Genomic DNA, 26,689 nt, shown 5'->3' with positions numbered 1-26,689 from the left:
TTTTTTGTTGCCTAAATGAAAATTTCCCAAGAGCTCACTTCTCTCATGAACTAACTTGAAACACTTATTAAAGCAATGTGCATAGAAGACTATAGTGATAAAGTTTCAAATCAATTGAAGTGTTAAGGCACCAGATTTTCTTTTATTCCCCCAAAGTAATTTTTTTTATTAGCAGAGGTCACCACCGTGGCATATTTCACACGCTCTGACTGTGTTAATTATATTGTAAAAGAAAAAGTGCTATGCTTGAGTGTGCATAGGAAAACAAGTGAAAGCTGCCTTAACACTTCCTAGCCAGGACTATGGCTTTACAGAAAGGAGTGTTTTCTCATTTAGTTGCTGTTTATTGGGCTGGCTTTTTTTATGGTGAAATATGGCACACTGAGAGAATTAATCAAACTCTAGTTCATCTTTCTATTAAGAAATGCATTTCTCTCACTGTGTGTGTGTGTGTAGGTATATGGGTGTGATTGTATATGTAATATTTAAATTATTTTTGTAGGAGCAGCCAAACTTTATGCCTACTGGATTGTGGTGAACTTCAGGGAGGCCTACAATCTCTTTGCTGTGAATGGCATTCTCTTCAATCATGAGAGTCCCAGGAGAGGTTAGAAAATCTTTGAAAAACTCTATTGCCGCCCTATTGTACATCTGAACAGGAAAAATGGAGCAGTATATCCACAGGTTTAATTTAAATTTACCAGTGTTCTGAAGCAGGGATGTCAAACTCTTTGCCTGCTTGATGTGTTTAGTTGGCCCCTGTGATAGATTGAGTCTGCACAGTGCAAGTTTTCATTTTCAAACTTAAATTTCCATTTCTAGCCCTTTTGGTATAGGAAGTAGTGCTCTTCATATGAACCAATGTAATAGTGTCCTACACAGATTGAAACAACATCTGTAAACTTTCTTATTCATCCTGATGCGTATGGAAACTAAAGCCTGAAACAGACATTTTAAGGGGAAGGTTTTCTTTAGGGTAGGCAATTGCACTTAACAGACACAGTTTCAAGCACTTGGGCATTGCATTTGCACACAAATACTATAAGGGGTAGGAATAGTAATATTTCTAAATTCATAAGATATATTTATGCTGGTGTGCATGGCAATATATAGATTGTAAACCAGCTGCAGTATTTTCTGTGAAGGTCCTCACACATAGCTTTAAAATGCCTTTCCATTTGATTCCAGTTAGCCTTGATAGCAATGCCAGGGAACAGAATACAAATGATCTTATGTTCCATTTAATAAACCCTTTCCAGTGCATCATAAACAATTAATATTTGTTTTAAGTGTAAGTTATAAACCACAATTAGTTTAATTCCCTCTCATCTTATACTGGTGAATTTCCACTAATCGTAAACTAGTAGAGCTTTAACTATGCACTGTAAATGAAAGCTGAATTAACACATGAAAGTAGCTTCTCACTTCAGAAACCTTTTCTTGCAGCATGTTTATAATGAAAAGTAAATTCAAATTATTCTTTCAGTGGTTTCAGACGAGTATTTCACTTGTGTGTTTGCGCCCAGCGCACTAAAGCTGGAGAACTTTTCCTAGCAGTATCCACAGTGTCTGTAGACCTAGCCCCTTCCCTGGCTATGTAAGGGTGGCTACGCTATGGACAAACCCCCCTCCCCCCCCGAACCCCACAGTTCCTTCTTATCGCCTATGGCTAGGGTTAGTTCGTTCTGTGTGGTGTTTTACCTCACACTTTCAGTATCAGCCTTCTGAGATTTCTGGTTGTATATAGTTGTCAGTTTGTTACTGTGGTTAAATAGTACCTTTTTGTTTAGTTTTAGTTTTTAGTTAGGTAGTTAGCGCCTCTAAAAGTGGTGCCCTCGCCAAGGTTTAAGCATTGTTCAACGTGTGGGGTGGCTCTTCCCAACGGTGACTCCCACCTGAGGTATTTGCTGCATCTGGGAGAAGGGCACATTAAAGAAAGGTGCTTCCTCTACAAGTCATTCAAGAGAAGAATGCAGGTGGTGAGGGCTTGTGCCTGAAAGCAGCACCTCTTGGAGCAGGCCATTAAGCTCACTTTGGCACTGGGGGACTCCGCTGATTGATCGGCCCCACAGTCTCCTTTGGTGTCATCAAATGACGTTGCTCTGGGTTTCAGGACTGGTGCCTCCTCTAAGGGGAAGAAGGGTCATTTGCCTTTCCCTGATCCTCTGAGAAAGAGAGCCCAGAAGATGAACTGAGACCATTCCATGATTCAAGGAGATTCCTCTTCCTCTCCTAAGAGGATTGCTGATGGCACTGTGGTTCCGCTGGCATGTGGGATGCAGCTGGTCCATCTAACTGCTCCTCGGTACTGCATCTTGACCAGTGGGTGTCTCTACTATCAACTCTGGTACCGGCTGTGGGGCATCCGTTGAGTCTAGTAACAGCGACATTGGTGTCGGCAGTAACTGTCATATGAGGACTTCCAGGGTTCCTTGGGATCTGGTTTAGGGGCATCTTCCTCCACTTCCCCCCACCCCCAGCACTGCTTTTGAAAGCATTTTAGACTGTCTCTGGATCGCTGTTGGTACCTGACAGGCACTGCTCCTATAGTAGGGAAAGGAGCTGCTAGCTCAGTACTGACTGGGGATCTATCTGTATTCCCACTGGCCTCCTTGAAACTCCTTGGATATCCCTCAGTCCATGAAATCCCGCTCTTTAACTCAGTCCAGGGTAAGCTCACTGGTCCTGGTTGCCTCCATTTCAGAGGCTGATGTCATCCCTCCTGAGCTGGTTCAGCCTGATGCTCTTGTACAAGAGCTGGTTCCCTTGTAAGAGCCTCCATTAGAACCACATCCTGCTTCATCATCACCGGAGTACGGGCCTCTGCTTCTCCTGTGCCTGAAGATTTTAAGGCATATCAAGACCTTCTGAAGTTTATGGCCTCCACCTTGAGCATCCCCACTGAGTTTGTACAGGAGAACACGTGTAAGTTTTGGATGTTCTGCTGTCATCAGCTCCGGGGAGGTGGCTCTCCTGATAAATGAAGATCCCTTTGAGCCTGTGAAGTCCCTATGGAACACTCCAGCTTCATTGCTTCCCACTGCGAATCATTCTGAGAAATGTTATGTTCTTTGAGTGCTTCTATTCCCACTCAGCTCCTAACTTTCTCATGGTAACTGCAGAAAATGACAGATCACAGCAAGGGAGGTATATGTCCACATCTAAGGACAAGAAATCAAAGAGGCTAGATTTGGTGGGGAGAAAAATTCATAACACTTCATCTTTACAGATGCACATCGTGAACAAGTAGGTACTGCTATACATATATGACTTTTGTCAAATGGGACACTGTATCCAAATTCATGGATAAGCTGCCAGAAACCTCCAGGGAAGAATTTAAGGCGTTCATTTTGGAGGGTTGTATTGTGGCCAAAACTTTGTTGCAGTCAGCTTTGGACATGGCAGATAATTTGGCCAGAGTTATGGCTTCAGCTGTGTCCCTGAGGAGGGCTTCATGGTTGCAGAATTCTGATATAGCTCTGGATGTGCAGCAAACTACAGAGGACTTACTTTTTTGTGGTTGGTTTTTGTTCTCAGACAAAACTGATGAGATCCTGTATTCGTTTAAAGACTCCCAGACTTTATGTTCATTAGGAATTTATCTCCTGGCTACAAAGAGGTGCCACTAAGGCAGTCAGCAGCAATATCGCTCACAGCGTTTCTTCCGACCGCCCTCCTTCCCTGAGAAAGCAGGACTTCCCCAGGAAATCTCATGTCCCAGAGAGGAACGTCTTGTGGCTCTAATTTTAGCCACTCAGCTCATCATAAACCAGCACTGAGCAAGCAGCCATTTTGACTTTTGACTTTCATCTGGAATGGTGTGTGAAAGGAACTCTTCGTTAAAAAATACTCAGGTAATCAGGTGGATTGATTTTAAATCAGAGATTTAAAACATCAATTTTAATTGTGTATTGAATTTGTACTTTTAGTTATTTTCCTAAAGAAAAGGTTGATTCTTATTGGTTTCTAACCAGTGTTAATTTGCAACTAAATATAGTCTGAACACTAAATTTGGTACTTCTTTTTGCTAACCAGGAGGATACACTATATCTTTATATATTTATTTAAGCAGTTATGTAGTTTAACTTACATTTATTCAGATCCTTAAACTTTCCTTTTTTTTATTATGTTAAAAATGCCAAATGACACATTTATTAGATACTAGATGGTTCATTTTTATTTCCAATTTGTGTCAAGCTCTGTTTGGATGAAAATTCAAATTCAATTAAAAATTCACAAACACAGGATTTTTTTCTATTAAATAAAACTACATTAAGTGTGCTGTATAACTAAGAAAAAATGTTTATCAAAACATGTTTTGCATTTAAAAACTAAGTGAATTATTAAATAGTTAAATTATAAATATTATATAAATATTATTACTCCACCTAGGGCATCATTTTCTAGATCATTCATTAGGGAAATATGTTTCTCTGACATCAGTCCAGGTGAAGCAGTTGTCATCACACAATTGTTGTATAGCCAGACGGAAAGGATACAACTGCTCTTTTCTGTGACATCTCTCAGCCGTGAAGGAAACTGCTTGGTGTTAGATTGCAGGCTGCATTTGTCAAAGTACTTGTAGTCAGATTAAAAGAAAAAGAGGAAAAGAAAAGAAATCATGAAATTGAAAAGAGTGGGGGTAATCTTAGCCGTTGTATTCACTTTTATTTATTTTATTTGTTTCATATATTTGACATACTGTAATGCTTACTTTGGATGTCTTTGTACTAGTGGTTTTGATTACCTTCTCCATGCCTCTTTCGCCTGTGTATCCTAAGAGGGCAGTAGTAGTATGCTGATATCTAATAGGAAGCCCTACAACATGGCAGCTGCCTCTACTGAGGCTCCCATAAGAAGAGCTGTCCATTTTCTTTAACATTTCCCCTTTCCGTTTGTTTCTCCAACTGGGGAGACAAACTGGAAGGCTCCCTCCTGTCTTCTGCATAAGTGGAGCCAGTCAGTATTTGGTTTTACTAAGCAGTCAGTTTTTATCTGCCCCATGAGTGTTTGCTTTAGCTAGGTTTCAGCATGTAATGTATATGTTTCAACAAAGGTAGGCCAATGAGAGGTGTTCTTTCAAGCCTATGGGTAGCAAATATTAATGAAGTAGTTTTGTTACTCATTTCTAAATGGCTCCTTGGTGCACAGGGAGGAGAAGGCGCGTTGGGTCATAATAGTATTGAATGGCAAGGCACTATAGCCAGTGTAAAAGTAGTTGCTTCAGACAGTTGTGTGTCATTTAGCAGCCAAGATGACTTCATGTATTTTTAGTTTGCATGTTTCAACAGAGCGAGCATACAGTGGCCTGAAGACATAAATTCTTACTGGCTCATTCTCCTTATTATGGGCCTGATCCTGAGAAGTGATCTGGGGAAGTGCATTCTTACAATAGCAGAGAGTCATACTTCAATAAGACTATATGTGAGCATAAGGGTCTGACTGCACAGACTGCTTTGTAGGAACGGTGACTATACTACCTGTCTAGGTGCATGTATGGGCCCTAACAAGGTAGTATCTGAATCAAATATTTTTTAAAAACATGAATCTGGTTAGTTTTACTGCTCAAGAAGCTGTTACTGGCTAGAACAAATCATAATATGCGCAGTTGCTGTTCAGCTTCTTGTGAGGGATCACAGGCCCCAAACCCAGGTCCCACAGGGCCCTAGGCAGCACTCAGGCTATGACTGCCATCCAGCAGCTCACCTGAGGAACTAGGGAGGGGTCCAGGAAAGGGCTAACTTGCAGAGGGCTCTGCCCTGAAAGCTCCCAATTCTGGAAACATCCATCCCCCTGATTGGCTAAGAAGTACTATATGAACCAGGAAGTAACAAGAGGAAGTTGTCCGAGCATCTAGCAAAATCCATAGCTGCGACTATAGACCCTTCCTGCTTACCTGACTCCTGAGCCCTGCATTCCTAACTGCTCCTGGTTCCTGTCTTCCTCTCCCAGACCCCCGTCTACTCCCAGTTCATGCCGTCCTGCCTTACTCCAGGTCCCCGACGCTGTCTGATGCCTGGCCTGGTACCTGACATTATCCCCAACTCCTGACTCCATTTCTGACTCTGACCTTTGTCTTGGTACCTGATGCAGTCTTTGGTTTTGACTCCCTGCTCTGACCATTAGCCCACACCCATGTCATTGCGCTTTTCTGTCGTGTTGCTAACTGTTCATCTTAATCTTGACTTTTATCATCTTTGCTTTTCTAGTACTTGGCCTCTACTGGACAAGGATACTGTGATGTGTCATTCGATATTCTTTATGAAAATATGTTTATGATATGAATGACATAACTGAGATATACTTTATGCAAGATGGCTCATGTGAGATATCATTGGAAAGGTTATGATTTACTGAATGTGATTATCCTTTTTGTATGCATGTATCATTTCTGTATCTGAAATTAGGAATATTGACTATGTATCTGTATTTCAACTACGCTACTTTGGGTGATGCCCACTGCCAACACTTCAGGTACAACAATTTAAAAGCCAGACCGGGTGGATGGCCCATCAACAAGGACAATGGACTATAAAAGAGCTTAATCTTCCTGTGAACTTGTGGGTCAGCCTGTGAAGAATGGCTACAAGAGCTCTACAGAGTCAGGTGGTCTTGTCACCTGACATTAAAACTTTACCTGGGACTTCTTGTAACTTTCCACTGTGAGGGAAGGGGGGTCAAACTAGGAAACAAAGGGCTCCCGCCTTATGCAAATCCTATTTAAGGGTGCGGAGTGAGGTAATCCAGGTCGTCAGTTCTCCCCTGCGAGATGACGGCTGGAAACAACTAAGACTGAACAGGGGAAAAGAAAAGAACTGGGCCCAGGTTGGAAGGGCATCTGGCCTGTGAAGAAGATTATTAGAACCACATTTAGGGTGAGAACTTGCATGTAACCAGTTTCTTTAGTGCATTAAGCTTAGTTTCCATGCTGTTTTATTTTCTTAGTAATCTGCCTTGTTCTATCTCCTCCTTAACTACTTAAAATACACCTGTTATAGTTCATACATTTATTTCTGGTTTATAATACAACCCAGTTGATGTGATTTCTAACTGGGGTGGTCGAGAAATTGTGCATACCCTCTTCCACATTGAGGGAAAAGGCAAATATAATATATCTTTGGGTTTGTACTCCAAGGGAGGTGGACATCTGAGTACTGGAGCAAGTCCCTCAAGCTGAGTCTTCTCAGAGCTGATCTGCAGCTGGATGTGGCCCTGCCTGTGTGTGTGTGTGCTAGACTAGGTTTTAAGAGCCTGGCTCAGCAAGATGGGTAAAAGGAGGCCCATGCTGGCAGAACAGATAGACTCAGTGGTATCTCAGCACATCAGGTGACTTCCCAAGGAGTCCATCCATCACAGATACACAGTCATGGCTAAGTATGAGTTGGTTTCATTAAGGGAGAAAAAAACTTTACCAGTAACTACAGTAACCTGAAACTTCCAAACTAAAGGCCTGATCCTGAAAACACTTATATGTGTGCTTAAGTTTACGCATGTGAGTATTCCCATTGACTTCAGTGGAACTACTCATATATTCAAAATTAGAAACACGTGTAAATGTTTGCAAGGTCTGAATCTAGTTTTGCCTATAATCTATCCTTAATTGGATACCAGGTCTTAGAAGAAGAAAGGCCTGTGTGTTGAATGGTTCCAGATAAAATCACATATTTGCCATAATTATTTATGGGAATCTGTTCATCATCTGAAGTTTCTCTAGCTCATATTCTTTGCTTATATATTTTAGGTATTCCTAAGGGGTCTAGCACTATTTTATCTAACTGCTTATGGATATAACTATTGCAACAACAAAAAAATCAGTAATTTCTTGCCTGTGGGTTTAGATTTTTGGAACAGCTGTGCTTACAATCCAGATCTCTCCTTGAGCAAACTGTTATCTTATTAGAGGCATCTTCATGTCATTAAATCATGCATTCCCTTGTGTCTCATTCAGCATTGACAAGAATTAATGGATTATAGTTTCTACTATTTCCTCTTATTGATTTAGATTTTTTTTCACTATGCAACTTAAGATAGGAATGATAAACTCCAACACAATCTACAAAATATTATATAATCTGTTAGCAAAGCCTTCTATTGTTGTTCTTAACATTTCCAGGAGTATATTATTATATTCTTGTGATACTTTTGAAACATATAATATGCAGACTATGAACTACTCAGTGAAATGTCAAACCAAAACATTATTTTAAAGTTTTGTGAAAGACTAAGACTTTGAAAAATATAAAATAGCTCATTCCATTTTTATGGCATCAGTGATGCCCAATGCAGTCACAGTACATATCTAATCTGCCGCAATCTTTTTGCTTCATTAGTATATTGAATCATAGCAAAGTTTCTAGAAATGTCAATAACATCTGAGGCCTCATTCTCTACTGTCTTGCATCTTGTGCAGTCATTTATACCTCTGCAAACAGTATGTAAAATGCAACCATTATGATTTAGTGGCATTTTACACTTGTTTTGCACACATGGAAATAACTACATAAAGTGCAATGAAGGAGAGAGGGAGGGCTTTGATATCTAATGTATTTCCACAGATAATGAGGATGATATTGTGGCACTAGTTTAGTGGCACCTCAGCCAGCAACCAGCTAAAAGCAAGCAAAAGACATATTCTACAAGAAGACAAATTGGGTGCATGCTTATAATGGCAGTTCTGGTTATGAAGGCCCAAGTCAGTAATGACAGCCTTGGGTATGAGCATTGCATGGGTAAACACGGAACTGAGGGGCAGATGGACACCAGTGAATGATTCATGAAGCTGTGCAGTAGGTATAAAGTATGTGTCGGGGGGCAAACACAAACAAACATGGTGGTATTACCAAGAAACAACTCGATAACATTGTCATCAGCAGATGGTGGAAAAGATCACTGCGGTTTACATGATTTATTACAAGTGCTGATGTAGAGAGTGACTGTTATCTTGTCATCAGAACAGTTAGTATAAAACTAAAAAGACAAACCAATAAGAAAAGAGAGATGGTATTTGATGTGAAGAAATTGTCTGACCTGGGAATCAGTGGGGGTTTTTAAATCCAGCTCTCAAACGGATTTCAAAAGTGGTGCATAATAAATGATGATATAGAAGAACAATGTGCTTGTTAGAGATGTTTGCTAGAAGGCTGGCACAAATTCACTTGGATCAAGATGATTAAGGAAAAAAGTGAATATATCCATGCACATGGAAATTGATTGAGGAAAGAAAAGTCTGGAAAAAAAGGCAAACACGGGTGACAGGACAAGAAGGACAATGCACATTGCAACAGGGGTATGTAGAGAAAGACAAAGAAGTAAAGAAGTTACGTCGGAAAGATAAGAGAATGCTTTGACAAAAGAGTGACAGAAGCCAAAGAAGCATCACTGAGAGGTGACTCCAAGAAACTGTTTCAGATGTGTAAACAATTGTCATAATGGTTCAGTCACAGTGGTAATGTAAAAACAAAAGATGGAAGATTGTTGACAATGGCAGCAGAAAAAAAAAAAAAAACAATGGCAAGAACATTTTAATGAAGTACTCCATCAACCAGAGCTAACAACTCCAATTAATGGATGCAAAGAAGGTGAAGAATTAAATATTTCATTGCTAGAAATTTCAAAAGCAGAAATGGAGAAAACAATTAAGCGGCTAAAAAATGGCAACATTCAATATCTTCCATTGTGGTATGCAGTGGTATTGTAGCCTTGTCAGTCCCAGGACATGGCTACAACAACACTTCATAGAACAATGGAAGATATCAGATTTTTCTGTTTGAAATGAAAATTCCTTTCCCAGAACTGAGGAAGAACTCTGTGCAGCTTGAAAGCGTGTCTCCCTCACCAACAGAAGTTGGTCCAATAAAAGATATTACCTCACCCACCTTGTCTTTCTAGTATCCTGGGACTGACATGGCTACAACAACATTGCATAAACTTTGATATAGTTTGGGAGAAAGAATTGGAAGAAAAGCATAACTGGTGTGTGATATCTGGCAAACAATAGCACTACTTTCTGTAGCCAGGAAAGTGTTCTGTAATGTTGAACTGATGAAAAACTGTGTACTGAGCAAGAAGACTTTAGACCGAAAAGATTGTGTGTAGATCACATCTTCACCCTGAGACAATGGATTGAGAAAGGGCTTGCTTACCAGAGAGGGACTAGTCTTGAATTTCATAGATTCATCAAAGGTTTCAACTGCATTCATAGGAAGGTCTTGCGAGCGTATGGGCTTCCTAGAATAACAGTGTCACTGCCCAAGATGCTGTATGAAGGTTCAAAATGCTATGAAGGACAGAAAGTGGAGAGACTGATTGGTTTGATATCGTCACTGGAATGTGGCAGGACTGAATCTTACCGCCCTCCTTTTCTGCATTGTGATAGATTATGGGATGCGAAAAGCAACATCAAAGGAAGGTAGAAGAGTTAAGTGGAGTAGAGAAAAATTTAAAGATCTCAGCTTTGCAACTGACGTTGTTTAACATTGTTCTATTGGATCCAGATGACAATGCATGAAAAAGACCACTATCTATGTCAAAGATGAGGCTGCCAAAGTAGGATTAAGAATCAACCAAAAGAAAATGAAAGTCATGATCATTGAAAGAAGTGTCAGCAACAATGGTGTGAATGTAATGAATACAGCATGGTTAATGAGTTCACATATCTTGAAACGACAAGAAATGCTGATAGGCAACTCCATAATGCGATGGAAGCAAGAATTGGGAAGGCAAGTAGAGTTTTTTCTAGACTGGCAAATATGTGGAAAAATAAGGAGATTCACGTAAGAACCAAGGTAAAGTTATGCAATGTCATTGTGATTACCACATTGCTATATGCTTCTGAAGCTTGGCAAATGCTATTCCACAACAGGAAACTTAACACATTCCATCAGAGATGCTTGTGAAGAATACTCAGTGTCCACTGGTGGGACAAAGTAGCCAATGTTGAGATGTGAGAAAGGATTGATCAACAGACTAGAAAAAGAGGGCAGAATTATTTTGGACATATTGTATGGATATCAAAAAACGGTATTCCTAGACAAGCCCTTCACCGGATACCACCTGGTGGAAGATGGAAAGTGGAGGATAATATATGACAAAAAAGAAAACCTTTGCCAAATGTTGCCTCATGTCGCAAGGCATGAAATCACCTAATAAATACAATAATAGTAAAAGCAAGGGTAGAGTATTAGAGGGAGGCAGAGCTATGACCTAACAAAACAATTTAGTAACATTGTCAAATTTGTTATAATATCCCACAGAATTAGTAATAAAATGAGGTAGTCACTGTACTGAAGGGTTTTCCAGTTTTAGCATACTTTCCCTTTTTTGACTTTCCGTTGTATAAAATGCAGTAGGTACATTTTAATATTAGAGTTCATACTTGAATTTAAAAATAAATAAATAACCAGCACTGGAAAAATGCTTTTAGGCACAAAATTGTTTTGTAGAAACACTCCTCAGAAGGAGGAACCTTTTTTTTTTTTTTAAAGTAGATATTTAAAAAAATATATTTGAACTGTTATAAGTGGTAGAATGTTTTGTTTTAGCCACTTGACATCCAGAGTTGGGATTTTCTGATCTTAAGCACTAATACTAAATAATACCAAAAATGGACATGCTGTCAACTACTTTCACTTTTTGTAACCTTTAATTGTTTTAGCCCCTCACCATTGTTCGTAATTCCCTTCTAAAGCTTGAAAATGTAAATAATTCATTTACTAATTTTGCCCTTTTCAGTTAGACATTCACTGACTTTTCTTTTTGTATTTTTCCCATATGTTTAAATAGTTTTTATTGTTTTTATAAATAGAAATATAAAGAAAAGGGGGGGGGCGCGCGCAAGGAAGCACAAGCGCGCACAGTGAAGGTTACCTGATAATGAGAGAGAAAAATAGGGGTTAGTATATTTCATAAATTAATCTACTTTAAAATGTCAATTTACCATAAACGGCAAATATTCAATGACATCTTACTCATTTTGATTACAGTAGTTATCTACTGGCCTCCAGGTGACAAGAAAAGACTCCAGCTTGCTGTGTGTTAGCAAGAAGTCCTCTCAAATTTGTATATTTCAGTGGGGCACAGGAAATGTATTGTTGCTTTGTCATCTTCCTTGTATGTGCCTCAACGTAAATTAAGCAGAACGGCAAACAGAATCATTAAGAAAGGGATAGATAATAAGACAGAAAATATCATGTTGCCTCTGTATAAATCCATGGTACGCCCACATCTTGAATACTGTGTGCAGTTGTGGTCACCACATCTCAAGAAAAGATATATTGGAAGTGGAAAAGGTTCAGAAAAGGGCAACAGAAATTATTAGGGATATGGAACGGCTTCTGTATGAGGAGCGATTAATAAGACTGGGACTTTTCAGCTTGGAAAAGAGATGACTAAGGGGGCATATGATAGAGGTCTATAAAATCATGACTGGTGGGGAGAAAGTAAATAAGGAAGTGTTATTTACTCCTTCTTATAACACAAGAACTAGGGGTCACCAAATGAAATTAATAAGAAGCAGGTTTAAAACAAAATGAAGTATTTTTTCACACACCGCACAGTCAACCTGTAGAACTTTTTGCCAGAGGATGTTGTGAAGGCCAAGACTATAACAGGGTTCAAAAAAGAACTAGATAAATTAATGGAGGATAGGTCCATCAATGGCTATTAGCCAGGATGGGCAGGGATGGTGTCCCTAGCCTCTGTTTGCCAGAAGCTGGGAATGGGCGGTAGGGGATGGATCACTTCATGATTGCCTGTTCTGTTCATTCCCTCTGGGGCACCTGGCATTGGCCACTGGGGGAAGACAGGATACTGGGCTAGATGGACCTTTAGTCTGACCCAGGATGGACACTCTTATGTTCTTATGTCGATGCAGCTCTGGAAATATGAAATAATAACAATTAGTAATTGCATAGTACATTTCATCTTCATGATACTAATTGTTACTGAAGTACAGTAACAAAATTTTGTGGGCTTGATCCTCAGTTATGCTACATTTTTTCACTGCTCTGCTCTGCCCCCCTCCTCCTCCTCACCCCTGAGGGTATCCCCTGTGAGGGGAGCATCCTTGGCCATTGTAAAGCTGATATAAAGTCTCTACACAAGCCTCTACTCACAGTTCCTGGCATGGGGGCCAGGCTGGAGTGCATTGCAGCACAGGTATTCTCCTCTTACCAGGGCCTTAAGAACTTTTGGCAACTCTGGCAGTATTGCAGGAGTTGGGATTTCTCAGATAGGACCCTCAGACATTTCCAGAATTTAACACATTTCAGCCTTGTCTCCACCTCTCATCGGCCCAAGGAGTGAGCAACTGAATTCCCCCATAGCCATCCTATTTCTAGGACACAGCTTTGTTCCTATACCCTTTCAGTCATTTTAATGTGGCCATCAAAGGGCCACAGCTACTGTGGCCAGATATCCAATAAAAGAGACTTCATCTGCAACAGCAACCAGCCACCAACAACAGGTTATCCCATTAGCCTCCCAAATAATTTCACTCTGCCATACTCTCTAAAACAAGATGACTAATCCTCCCAAAGTTTATCACAATCTCCACAAATACCTATTTTAACTAACCAGAAAGCTGAGTAGACTAGCAAATTAAAAAAAAAAAAAAATGAAATACCTATTTGGCAATGTAGTACAATGCAAATCAGTTACCCCAGTGTTCATATTACGGCTTTCTTGGCTGCAAACATTACACAGTAGTCACTTATTAAATACTCAGCATTTACCAAGAGATATTATACAGTCCACTACAGTTATCACATATTCTAAGTCTAAAGGGAATTCTGGTATCTCTGGTACCATTATGTGTTAAATATTGACAAATGTCAACTGTTTCTGTTTTTAAAAAAAAATAGCTAAGGTTAAATATGGTACAAAGTTCCATTGTAATTCCATTCTCTCTCACTCCTATCTTTCTGAAATAACTAACTGTCTACTGGAACTGAAATTTTCTATGCTTGGTCTCAGCCCAGAAGTGATTTGAATGTGAATGCATGAGAGAGAGAGAGAGAAAGAGGCTGAAGGAAAATGCGTTGAACCATTTGAATTACGGGAGACGGGGAAAAAATAAGGCTTTTTGATTCACTGTTCTCTTGAAAACAGCTGTAGAAGAAAACTTCAAACAGAGCATGAAACTGTTCCTCCATGAAAAATAATCTCTTGTTTGAGGTTGAAGGATTAATTTAAAAAATTGAAAAGTCTGAAGTAATCAAATGTCACTTCTGAACATGCTCAATGGCATATGGTCAGATTTTACAAGAGCCTAGTAAAGTGCTGCCCTCAGTGTATCACATGTTTACATGAAGGACATTTGAAGTATCTCATTGAAAACACAGTTGGGCTCCAAGTAAAACCCCAGATCCCAGCATCTCCACATTTTGGGGAAGTTCCAAACTCTGCAGCTGGCACCTATATCTCCTTTATTCATTTTTGATGATATGTAGTGCTGCTGGTCTCAGTCAGAATTAGTGCCCCATTGTGCTAGGCATCATACAAACACACAGTCCCTGCCGCAACCTGCTTTCAGTCTAAATAAACAAGAAAAAACAAAGGTTGGGAGGAAAACAGAGGCACAGAGGGGCAAAGTGACTTGTCCAAGGTCAAACAACCAGTCGGGCCAGAGCTGGAAAGAGAACCCAGGGGGCAGATCCTCTGTTTGATGTTTGGAAATGGAAAATTTTCTATCTTGTGTTGAGCTAAATCACTAAAAATTCCCATCAGGCTATAGTAAGAAAACACAATTCTAGTCTAAAATCAGATGGTTGTGACCCTTAAATGTGTGATTCTTTCTGTATATAGACTGATGCATGTAATATTTTTGGTGAAAAGACTATGTTTAGGCAAAAACCCTATGCCATCTTGAAATGTCTGAAAATCTAAACAATGGGACAGACTATCAATTTGTGGCAGTCTCGTACTCTTAATTATGGGTGTATTTTAAGCATTTTGTAACCTCTTTGTTACCACAACATATTTTATTTTAAAGTACATATTGTACATTAAACCTATTTTTCCCACACTGCCACCTGTGAATACATTGCCAACTGTACTAAAAATGTTTCTGCCTCACCGATCATATTTCATGGATGCTTACAAAGGACTGAAATTCAACTAAATGGTCTCTTGCATTCTTAGGTTCTGACTGGCTGCTGATAGTGATGTCCACAACATGACAAAATACGCAGAAGTTTAAAATTACAACTCAGTGAAATAAAAATTAGACTCTTGTGATCTTCAGATATAACTGAAGATCAGTACTTGATAGGTTACTGGTTTAGATGTGAAGGAGCTACTTGCAGCTTATGTTCATTATTCAGCATTTGAATCTGGAATTAGATTCTAACCTTGGATGAATAGAGCCGATGCGTGCAATGCATCTCTTCCCAGGCTTTTGAGACGAGAGAGGTTCAGAAAGGTAGGCTCTCTTTAGGAGCAAGTGTTCTTAATCCAGGTGATATTGATAATCTTGTTGGGTTAGATTATTACTAGATTAAAGTAGAATCTACTCTTTATTGTTTGCTTGAATTATTTTTGCGGGTGGGAGGGGATTACATTTGAACTTATTTTCCTGTCTTTATACTTAGAACAGAGGAAGGTGCATTTTAACAATCTGAATACATAAGTGAGGAAACGCAAGGGCAAGTATTACACTTCTAAGGAAGTTAAACTCACTGTATTTATCCTATGTTAGTCTTGCCCTAATAGGTGAAAAACACCCATTTTTAAAGAACGAATGTGCTTAAGTAGTTTCAGTAAAGAAAGGACTATTCACGTGCTTAATTTTAAGCACGTACTTCAGTGTTTTGCTGAATCAGGACCATGGTCAGCTATTCATCTAATTAACCATTTGTACGTACAGATACCCGTTTTTCTTCATAATCATGGTATCTGTGTGCACAAATTATATGTGCACAATTACATGCACCCACCATTGAGAGCCAGGCCAACTGCTAGATGTAACTTGAGTCGTGTGTTCATCAAGAGCATGATTTCCACCTCCATCCCCTTCTCTGTGTTAAATCTTTGTGAGTTCTGGGATGCTGAAGGGGGTAAGAGAGTAAAGAGATTTCCCTTCCACCAAAAGGCAGGAGAGCAGGATGGATTCATGGTACCAGAGGATGCTGCTACCCTGTGTGTTTGGTGCACCGTAGCCTCCAGTGGGCATGGTCAGCCATTTAGGGGGATGGACAAGTCCCCAGTGCAGTGTGGAAAGAACTGGCAGGAGGAAGCATATGCTGCTGCTTTTCACATCTCCCTACGCAGTTTTATCCTGCCCTTGTCGGAGGGCTCTGGAACCTGAGTGTGGAGGCTGGCATCATTCTATCTCTCTCTCCCACCGTGGCTCAGGTAAGGAAGGACAGGATTTTATCTTAAACTAAAATAAAGGTATCTTTTCCTTCCTTTTCCTTTAGCTTCTTCAGGACTCTGAACATATTGGGTGGGATTTTCAAAAGGGCCTAAAGCAGATTTTTTTTTTTTTTTTTTAGAACTACCAAGGCCAGAAGAGGGACCATTGTGATCATCTAATCTTACCTCCTGTATTACACAGGCCAGAGAACTTCCCCAAAATAATTCCTAGAGCAGATCTTTTACAAAGTCCCAATGACTTCCAATGAAAATCTTAGCCATTGGGCATATGAGACAAAAAATGACTCCATTGCTGCCCTTTGTACCTGGCATGGCCTCAGTTAAATGCCAGCATCCTAACTTTAAAAAGAATGTAATTTCACTGAGCACATGCCTGCTTCATTGTTCTTACTACAGTCTAATTCATGAGTTGCATAACAGTACCTTTTGTGTTCCAATATTGCATTTTTCTGAGATAATTTGTGTCTTCATCATCTTGTATTCTTTTTTTTCATGCATGTTTAAGAAAAAAGAAACTTAGTTTGTTGACTTGTTCATAAAACGATGCTATTGAATACGCTTGTCAACTGGGAAATGAGTTTACAATACAAATAATATATATTTTTCTTTAAACTCTTAAAGTTTCATGTTAAAAAATTGCAGCAGAAAGTATTACAGTTCATCTTCGTGTTAGCCAGCTTAGTGGCAAGATTCTCCCCACAGGCCAGGCAATTTTTAATAAAAATGTTTAGAACTAGATTGGTGTAATAGTAACTTGCAAAATTGTGAAATAGAAAGCTTGATTTCAGCTATTGGTAACAGCGGGCAGATGCTACCTTTCCTTTCCAATCCTGTTAGTGGCCAGGCCAGTGTTACTAAAGAACTGGCAACAGTTTTGATCTTGCTAGTGAATCCAAGTAATGCAGCCAAAAGATTGTCAAGAAACTAGCAAACCAATAACTAACAGCTCATTATTTTATTTAGCCTTCTATCTCTTATAGTGATGTCTCGTCATTTCAAGAAGAACATCACAGTTGCACTTAAAGGAAAATTAAACTGTATGTTGTGAAACTATGGGATGAAGTAATTCTGGGTTTGAGTTCATTAGTGTGCTGCAGTTATTGCACAACAACATTTTACTTGCAAGTATGTGCAGTGTCTGCCTTGGAAGCAGTCAGGATTTAGATACCCTTTCTGGGTTTGGTATTACAGTGACATCATGTGGTTTACCATCACATTTGTAGACTATGATAACTCCATGATGGAACACCACAAAGTAGTGTGGCCTAGTTATTCACTCTTTAAAATAGAGAGCGGGGTGGGGAGAGAGAGAGTGAGTGTCTGGGTGTAATTGCTCTTATTTGAAAAGCTGTAAAAAGAGCTAGTAAGTTCAGTGAAAGTTGCTGTAAATATCGAATGACTCAGGATTCATTGATTTATTGTTACTAAAGTCAGTCATATATTTCAAGGTTCATTAAAACTTGCTATCCACCTTATAAGCTGAAGTCAGGGTTCTTTGTTTTTATATTTTTATGAGGGCTACACATTAGTCTTTATTCAAAAAGTTCCAGTATTGCAAGAGGCCCCGAAAGACTTCCTTATCATACTTTTAAATACATTTTTCCTTTAGATTCCTATGGGGGGAACTTAATAGCATTAATATCCAGCTGGATATTATTTATTTAACTTGCTTGTTGGTGCAGAGACAAAATAATTTTGGCTCTGAAAATTGTGGGTGTTTTTTAAATGTGGCTTTTGTCATGTTTGTTGATCCTGTTGTCTGACACAGCTTTCATCTTAATATTTTCTCTGTTGCTTAATTAAAGGAGAAGATGGGGAGAAAAGTTCCCCTTCAGTATCCAAGTATGAACAAAATCTGTTTAAAAGAAATGTTCCTCACTAGACAGACAGGCAATGTAAATCTGGTTCTAAAACCATGTAACAAGCAATGACATTGAAGAAGAAATCCATCTAAATGCAACACTTTGTGAAATACTAAAAAAAAAAACCACCAACAACCACCTTTTTAACATTATTTCAAACACTTATCAAGGATATTATTTACTTATTCTACACACTTAACAATTTCGCTATTTTCTAATATAATACTCTTATTTTCATTTTCCTAATCAGAGTGAACGCTTATTGTGGAATTATTTAAGATCGTATGCAATGACAATTTTAGTAATCTGGTTTCACTGGATTTTATTGTATGTCTTTTTCATATCTAGTCCATTAATATGGAAATTGTTCTCAGACATATGTTGTTTCACAGCAGATGCTGGATTTACAGTTGTAGATCACATTTATGTTATTTTGTTCTCATTTCCATGAGGTTTCCTGCCATATACTTTTTTTCCAGAAAAAAAATTATGAACATCTGCTGACTTATCCAGAGAACCGGATCTTTAATATCTAAATTCACCCCTTGGGGGGGTTGTTTTGTTTTGTTTTTCACATACAAACTAGGCTTTTAAGTTGTATTATTTAGTTTGTTTTAACTTGGATTATTTTTAACTAGAAGCAAAGTCACATATACAGTGTGCAAATTTTTTCTAGTACACTTGCCCCTCCCAACCACTAGAATCCAGACTTTCATCTTTGGCACACTTGACAACCACAGTGTTTCAGATAGGATCCTGAGAATCCATCACCCTTTCATGAGACCACCATATCCCCCCACGTCCTCCTATCTTCCCTCCTTTTCGATAGGGCCATGAATATTGTTCTCATTCTCTGTCTGAAGGGGATGAGGCAAATGGCCTCCTCTGAGGTTAAATGCCATTTGTTGTTCTACAGAGCATCCAGAAGGAATGTTTATGCAGCCACCAGCTGCAAAGAGTTTCTCTTGAACCCTTCAGGGTTTTTTTAATACTTCTCTGCTGATTGGGAAGCTTTATTTTCTACATAATCTGAGCTCTTCTCTTTCATGAACACCATGGGCGGGGGAGGGGGGTTAGGAAATAAAATCCTAATTCTGCGAACCGTTATACACATAAGTGGTCCCATTGAATTCAATGTTTGTAGGATCTGGACCTAATTTTGTATGTATGCATTAATTCAAAGCTTTTCTGGTCATCAGTGAGAGATAAATGATAGTTCAGTTAGGAGGTCACATTGGTAATTTCTACATTTGCTATTTAGTATTAATAACATCACTTACATAGTACTCATTCACAGTACTCATTTTCAAAGCACTGTGAATACCTCTGTGCCTAAATGCCATGCTGATTGATGCATTACAGAATTCTTTAGATAAACAGAACACAGTAACAGTATAAGGTTAAGAAACTGTCTCCGAAAATTCACAATCCTGTGATTCCTTACTTCTTAAAGCAGAATTCATCGCATATCTAATGTGACCAAGTTCAAATAAATAGAAAGTATGGATTTAGCTGCCTTATTCTTTTACTCCACAATACTTATTTATTGGGAAAGGCCATAGTTGAATTAAGTCATCATTTGAAAAAAAAATTCCTATGTTATGAGTAGCACCATGGATTTCAATACTTGAAATATTTGAAAAAACTAATGGACTTTTCACCATTAATGCTTTCTATTTACATTTTACACTTACATTTTGCTTGGATGAGTCAGCTTTACTTTTGTACATAGTCTGTTTCACTTTTTGGCTCTCATGCATGAATACAACACTACAGTGTTGGTGTTGCAAATAATGTCGGAATATTTTGATCCAAGCAAAAAGCTGTTTTCACTGAAACTAAAATACATTATTGGAATTATTTCTGTTGAGCTGACATTTTGTTAAACATGCTTGGACAAAACATAAATTTGGGCCAAAATCAACATGACAGTTTCAACTTGATTGAGGAAATATGGTGAGTAAAAAAACAAACAAAATTCCCATAAAACAAACACAAAAACACCCCTCAAAACATGAAATCAGATTGTTGCACCAGTATTTGTTGGTATTACCTACTTATCATAGGAACCGGGAAAATACAGCATTTTATATCATGAATAATATACTATTTAATGACTCTAATAACATCCAATGAATGTGCTTACGGATATAAGTAGGTAATGGAACTCCTGAGAATCAGTTTTGCTTTTGCTTGGTACATATATACCTATACTACTGACTGTCTTCAAATCCCTCTGCAAACTTATTGTCTGTGCTTTGGTTTATGAGTTGTAAATAAGTTTGCTGGCATATTCTTACCTCCCGCCCCCAACCCCTCATTTATTAATTGGAAGGTGAGATGTTATGAGAGCTGGTTTGTGCAACAGTCTAAAATGTATCTTTAGTGAAAAGTAATTTCTTATTCAAGCCTAATTAGAATCTATATTCTTTGCTCCACATATATTTGCAAAATGGTAGTCTTTCTGGCTGGCTGTCTTATCCTGTTCTGTAAATTGCAAAACGAATTCATTGGGGCTTCCCACAGGCACGGGTCCAATGTTAGGGAACACTTAGCAGGCTCGGGGCATTGCATTGCAATAGTGCTCAAATGTATTCCGAGTCGCTCGTATCTCCACTGTGCTGAACAAACACAGCAGAATAAAAGGTTGCTTCCCCTAAAAGCTTCCAATCTAAGGCTTGGCCTATATTTAAAAGCTAGATGGATATAGATATGTCAGTCAGAGGTGTGAAAACACTACTCCCCTGACTGAGATACTCCCCTGACTCAGCCCCCATGAGACACAGCTATGCTGATGGAAGAATGCTTCCGTCAACGTAGGTAACTTTTTTCTAGAAGGTGGTGTTCCTACACCAATGGAAAAACCCCTTCTATTGATATAGGCTGCGTCTACATTACGGGGCTATGCCGGCAAAGCTACACTGACATAGCTATGCTGATACAGTCTCCTTGGTGTAGACGCAGGCTTAGGCTTTGATCCTGCAAAGAATTACACAGGTACTTCGCTGATTTCATTGAGATTACCCATTGGCTTGGTCCTACAAGGTGTTAAAGCACTCAGGCCGGATCCCAGTAAAGTATTTAAACACATTTTTAAGTTTAAGCACAGGAGCAGTGCCATTGAAATTAATGGGCTTGTTCATGTGTTTAAAGTTAAGAATAAATTAATAAGAATAAGCCCTAAAACCTCAATCTTGTAATGAAACCAGCTAGGACAGACTGCATTGCCCATGCATAAGCCCATTAACTTCATTGGGATGAAGATGTCTTACACTAGCAGATCCAGTTGCAGGATTGATGTTATAAAGGCAAATCAGATTACAGGTGATGTGGGAGACGAGATAAAATGTATAAACTAAGCAAACATGATAAAAATAGGCACATGACTAGTTACAAAGCCATGCTGGTACAAAAACAACAAGGAGTCTGGTGGCACCTTAAAATGCATCTGAAGAAGTGAGGTTTTTTAGCCACGAAAGCTTATGCCCAAATAAATCTGTTAGTTTTTAAGGTGCCACCGGACTCCTTGTTGTTTTTGTGGATACAGACTAACACGGCTACCCCCTGATGCTGGTAGTCTCTTTCTATTTAACTCTGCCTGCTCCATTGCTTACAAATATTTTTAATCCTAGTCTTTTTTATTTATATCCTTTTTCTGTTTTTAAATTTGCATTTCACCCTGCCCATAAGACAGGAGTGTGAGAGAGAGTGTGTGTGTGTGCACGCATGCATACATACATTTATGTAAAAAAATTTGCTATGGGTATAAATTCTTCATTCCCTTATTTTAAATATATCTCCCTTTATTTAAACCTTGGAAATCCATATTTTTGGCTGCAGCATCACCCCTTTCCCACTTCATAACCCCTGGTTCCAGCCCCATGCCCATCATACTAATTTCTCTCCTAAAATTGGGGATAAGCATCATGTAGTGTGGGGAGGGGAAATGTTGATATCCCAGGCCACTGGGATGTGTGAAGGTCAGTGGTTGTTCCCCATGGAGGGGTTGGGGAAGAGGGGCTGTCAAGCCATGCCCCTCCCCAACTCTGGAACCGGGTAGAGACATTTTGAAGTTCCCTTTTGGGAGGAGGGAAGTTCCTGGTGCTCATATGGCTCCGTAGAGTGAGGAACTGGGTTTGGTTGTCCACTGCTGCCTCCTGTGTAATACCATAGAGCTCACATGCCTACTAGCCCTGACCTGTGAGGAAAAAGTGGGGAACAGCTGAACTTCTCTGTGCTTGGAGGACTGCACCCATGTGGAAGCAGCAAGGATGCAACAGGCTGGGAGCAGCTGGAGGGACATAAACTTGCCACTAGCCATGGAGTTTCCATACAAAAAGATAACACAGAACTGAGCCATATTACCTTTTCTCTGCCCACTCTTCCTACCCAAGGATGGTTCCTCAAGCAGCTGTAGCCAGAAGATGCCCTTGTATCTGAGTTCCAATAGAAGCAAATTGCCAGAGACCAAAGGACTGCCATTGTCCCCAAAGCTAGTGCAGGGTCCTTTCCTCCTGTGGACTGGAACCTCTAGCTCATTATGCGGGGAGAACCGATGCCTCCTGGAGGGATTTGGGGGAAATCTCAAGAGAATTTTCCAAAGAAGGGTGTGATGAAGGCTATGATTATTTTCATCGATAGCTTTGCATGAAACACTGCAGCTGCTTAAACATGAATTGAAAATAGGTGTAAGAAAGGTGAAGAATCCGGGTGGGATGCAAGCAACGTATGAATCAAGAAACTCATAAATAAATACAGAGCCAAACTCTTAATAGATGTTTTCCATATCATAACAATTGCCACAGTGTTTACTCACAGGCACAAAATACTTAGATGCTCTCCTTAATCTTTAATTATTATTGCCCTCTGAGCTTGACCTCTCTTGAAGTGTTTTATAAACAATTTAAAGAATAAATGAAGTATTAGAAACAGTTATTATAGGGGAAGCAAAGTTATTTGCTTTCCTTGGGTGAAAAGATATCATTTATAAAGGCCTGATTACACTCATCTGTTTTCTGGGTAGCCCGTAAGTTTACTTTACCACGGCAAGAGAGAATAACAGAGAAATTGTGTCATGGGAGCCAAGTAAGATATTGTAGCGGTAGGAAATCCAATTGCCTTGTTTTACAGCCATTTGTCTTGTCCACAGTCTCTGTCGAATGACAGTTTGGATCAAAAGCCTTTAAAAGGTTTTCCTGCTTCACAGTAATGAGAACAACAGAGACTTTTATATTGTAGGAGGTTCTTACTGGGCCTTTCCTGCTTTAACATGGCTACCTGCCAGTGCATTTTTTATTAAAAGCTGCTTCGCGTAATAAATTATATGAAGTGGCTCTGCCTGGCTGCTTGACTGTCACTAAGGTTATGAGTCAAAAAAGGGGGCTGTTAGAGAAGGTCCTATTCAAAGAAGCTTAACTAAGAAAGCTGTCAAAAAGAACAATAACAGCCAGCTTTGTATTTCAAACCTATTCTTGTAAGGATGCATGTCTATACCGAAAATAAAATACTGTGGAATGTGGGATTTATATATTTTTTTACTTAATAATTTTAACAAATGGGCCAGTCTCTCCTTTTGTTTACACTGGTATAAACCAGGAGTGACTCCATTGTAATTGATGGGATACATGGGTGTAAAACCCACATACCTAAGATCAGAATCAGGGCTATTGTTTCTAATTCTAGTAAAGAGAAGTGATTTCCAGGAGGGAAAGACCTAAGCATTTTAGAAGTCCCCATGTGATGCTGAGGGCCTTGCAATATTCTCACCTGCACTTTGTGCTTCTGGCAGGCAGAGAGGAAATAAGACTAAATGGGGCCAGGAATCATCAAAACAGGGCCTGTTGGCTCCAAAGCAGCTGGGGTTGTGGGGGAGATGTCTGCTCCTCCTCTCTCATGTGGCTTTTTCTGTCTTCCCTCCTAACTCCCAGCCAGGCAGACAGAGTGGAGCAACAGGGAAGGGGAAAGAATGGCAGCAGCTGCCTGTTAAGAGCAGCAGCACTCTCAGTGATCTTTAGTGATTGGAGCAGCACATAGTCACACCAAACACTCACCAACCACAGCTCTGAAGCTCCTGTGGCAGCATGTCCCACTGTAGCGTGTTTGACTGTTCCCCAGAACAGAGATAAGGGAGAGAGACAGCCATTTTCATAATCCGTGCTTGACTGCTGTACCTTCACTTCCTACTGCTGCTGGTTGAAATAAGTGAAGGTGAGGGTGGGAATGTAACGGCATATCATTACTTTTAGGAAGATGTATACTATAATTTGCTTTTCCAGTTCTAACCCAGTTCTTAAATAGTCCTAAATTTTTACATTCACCTGTTTGGAGTGTACAGTGCACTCAGTATGTAAACGTGCTGTGCAGTACCCCTGAAAGTGTTAAGAACAAAATATGGGACAAAGTGTGGGTCACAAACTCAAAACAGAGGGACACAAGGAAAATGATACTGTAGGGACTTTAAAATGATCTTTCCTGAATCAGAATTTCTGGGAGCAGATTCTCCTACCATTTTATTTAGAATTGGAGGTGCCTGTGAAGAGAGGTAGATTTTACTCTGGCACGAGGAAGGTCCCTTGTCATGAGATGATATATAAGGGTTCTGCATGTAAGTTTCAAGCCCTCATGCTTCCATACTGTGCAACATTTCAGAGCTTGGAGAAAAACAGAGTGTAGCTGTTTTACAATAACAACTGTGGATTTTCTCTGGTTATCTCCATTCAGTGGGATGGCTATTAAGTCCTTTTTGTTTATTCTTTGATAAACCCTAGGTCTTCTCTGGACTTGTCTGTCCTTTAACTCCAAATCAGGTGCAACTGTGAATAATATCTGAAAGAAAATGTATTAAATGGTGGGCAGAGTGAACTTTTTTTAAAGACTCACTGATGAATAATTGCCAAAAGGTGGTAGCTACAGTATCCCCAACAAATGCACATTATGAATGGTCCTCTTTTAAGCCTAAAATTCCTTTAAACTTGCCTGTTGGGTTTTGAGTACCTGCAGTTAACTAGTGTTGCTTTTGGCAGGGCTTGGTGAGCAAACGAGGCATAATCTCTCTGATCTCAGTAGTCTGGTCAGTCAGCCATGACATTCTCAGTGTCTTTTCTTTCTACACCCTGTCTGAACAGAGCCATAGCCCAGGCAGCTCTCAGTGGGGTTGCCAAAGATTACCACGTGCAGTGGAGCAGCAGATGGCAGGAGAGTGGAAAATATTCAGCTTCCAAGGGTTGGGTTCATGTGGGGTTCAGGGTTAAATTTGAATGATTTTTCTCCCCCTCCAAACTGCCCATTGAGACCATTTGACTCTTTACTGCAACTTGGAAGCCCTGTAAAATGCAGGAGTCTGGTTTAGGGAGTGGAGTGGGTTCTAGATTAGAACTGGAATAAGAAGTTTATATGCTCAGTGAGCACAAAAGTTGTTGTTGCTTTCTCTTTAATCCTAATTCAGCAGTGTCTATAAGAGAATGTAAATGTAAAATACACAAAAAGAACATTTAAGGGGGCAAAGTCAAGCACTCAAAAGTTAGGATATGAAGGTTGCCTGAGCAACCTGAGTTCACCCCACTTGTGTGTATGTTTTATGATATAATCTTTAGTTACACAATAATATACTATTTTTCAACAGGACCCCTCCCTCATTTAGTGCACAGGATGGTGCTCACTTAGTAAGCAGCTATTCAGTATTTTTTTTATCCTTATTGTGTGGTCCCAGGCCTTATTTACTGCACAGTATTCAAACCCTGCTCTGAAAACAGGATTATTAATTTCTTCATGGACTTTTCCCCATGCTGTTCATCACTGTAGTATCTGAGTGCATCACAGATGTTAATGAATTTATTTTCACAACACCTCTGTAAGATGATGGGGTACTGTATTATTTCCATTTTACAGATGGGGAACTGAGGCCCAGAGAATAAATTCAAAAGTGTACACTAATTTTGGATGCCCAATTTAAGACACCTGGGGACCTGATTTTTCAGAGTACTAAGCATTATATAGCACTTTATATGCTCAAAGCACAGCTCTCATTGACTTCAGTTGGAGCTGTGAGTGCTCAGCCCTTCTGCAGATCAGACCCCAGGGTCTGAAGTCCAGCACCCAGAAAAAGAGGAACACACAAATAGTGAAAATTTTGTTTAAGTGACTTACCCAGCATCACATAGGAATTCTGTGGCAGAGGCAGAGATAAATGCTGCTCTGGAGACCTGGGTTCTAACTATTTTAACCAAATTCTCCTTTCTCTTCCTGCAATCCCCTGCCTCCTTCACTATGCACCTTCCAGCTTCTTAAAGAAATAAATCAAGGGTCCTGCAGACAATAGCTTCCTTCACTACATAACCCTGATTCATCTACAAAGCAGGTCCATCCTGTGCACTGATGAGACATGGGTCCTGTGGGAAAAAATAGTTTGCAATTAAAGACTGAACCTGCTCTGGGGATGTATCGTAAAACTATATCAT

At 39.5% G+C, this 26,689-nt stretch overlaps 1 protein-coding gene across 1 annotated transcript in view; it reads left to right on the top strand.

The window, feature by feature from the left end:
- Nucleotides 1-26,689, top strand: part of GMDS (GDP-mannose 4,6-dehydratase) — a 582,436-nt gene that overhangs the window by 263,726 nt on the left and 292,021 nt on the right. Inside the window, exon 6 of the mRNA XM_065399137.1 lies at nucleotides 503-607. Within this exon, the coding sequence (XP_065255209.1) occupies nucleotides 503-607 (105 nt within the window). The remainder of the gene's footprint in view (nucleotides 1-502; nucleotides 608-26,689) is intronic.

This window comes from Emys orbicularis, chromosome 2, assembly GCF_028017835.1.
Source record: "Emys orbicularis isolate rEmyOrb1 chromosome 2, rEmyOrb1.hap1, whole genome shotgun sequence".
Lineage (NCBI taxonomy): Eukaryota > Metazoa > Chordata > Testudines > Emydidae > Emys > Emys orbicularis.
This window is presented reverse-complemented; position numbering and strand designations above follow the sequence as displayed.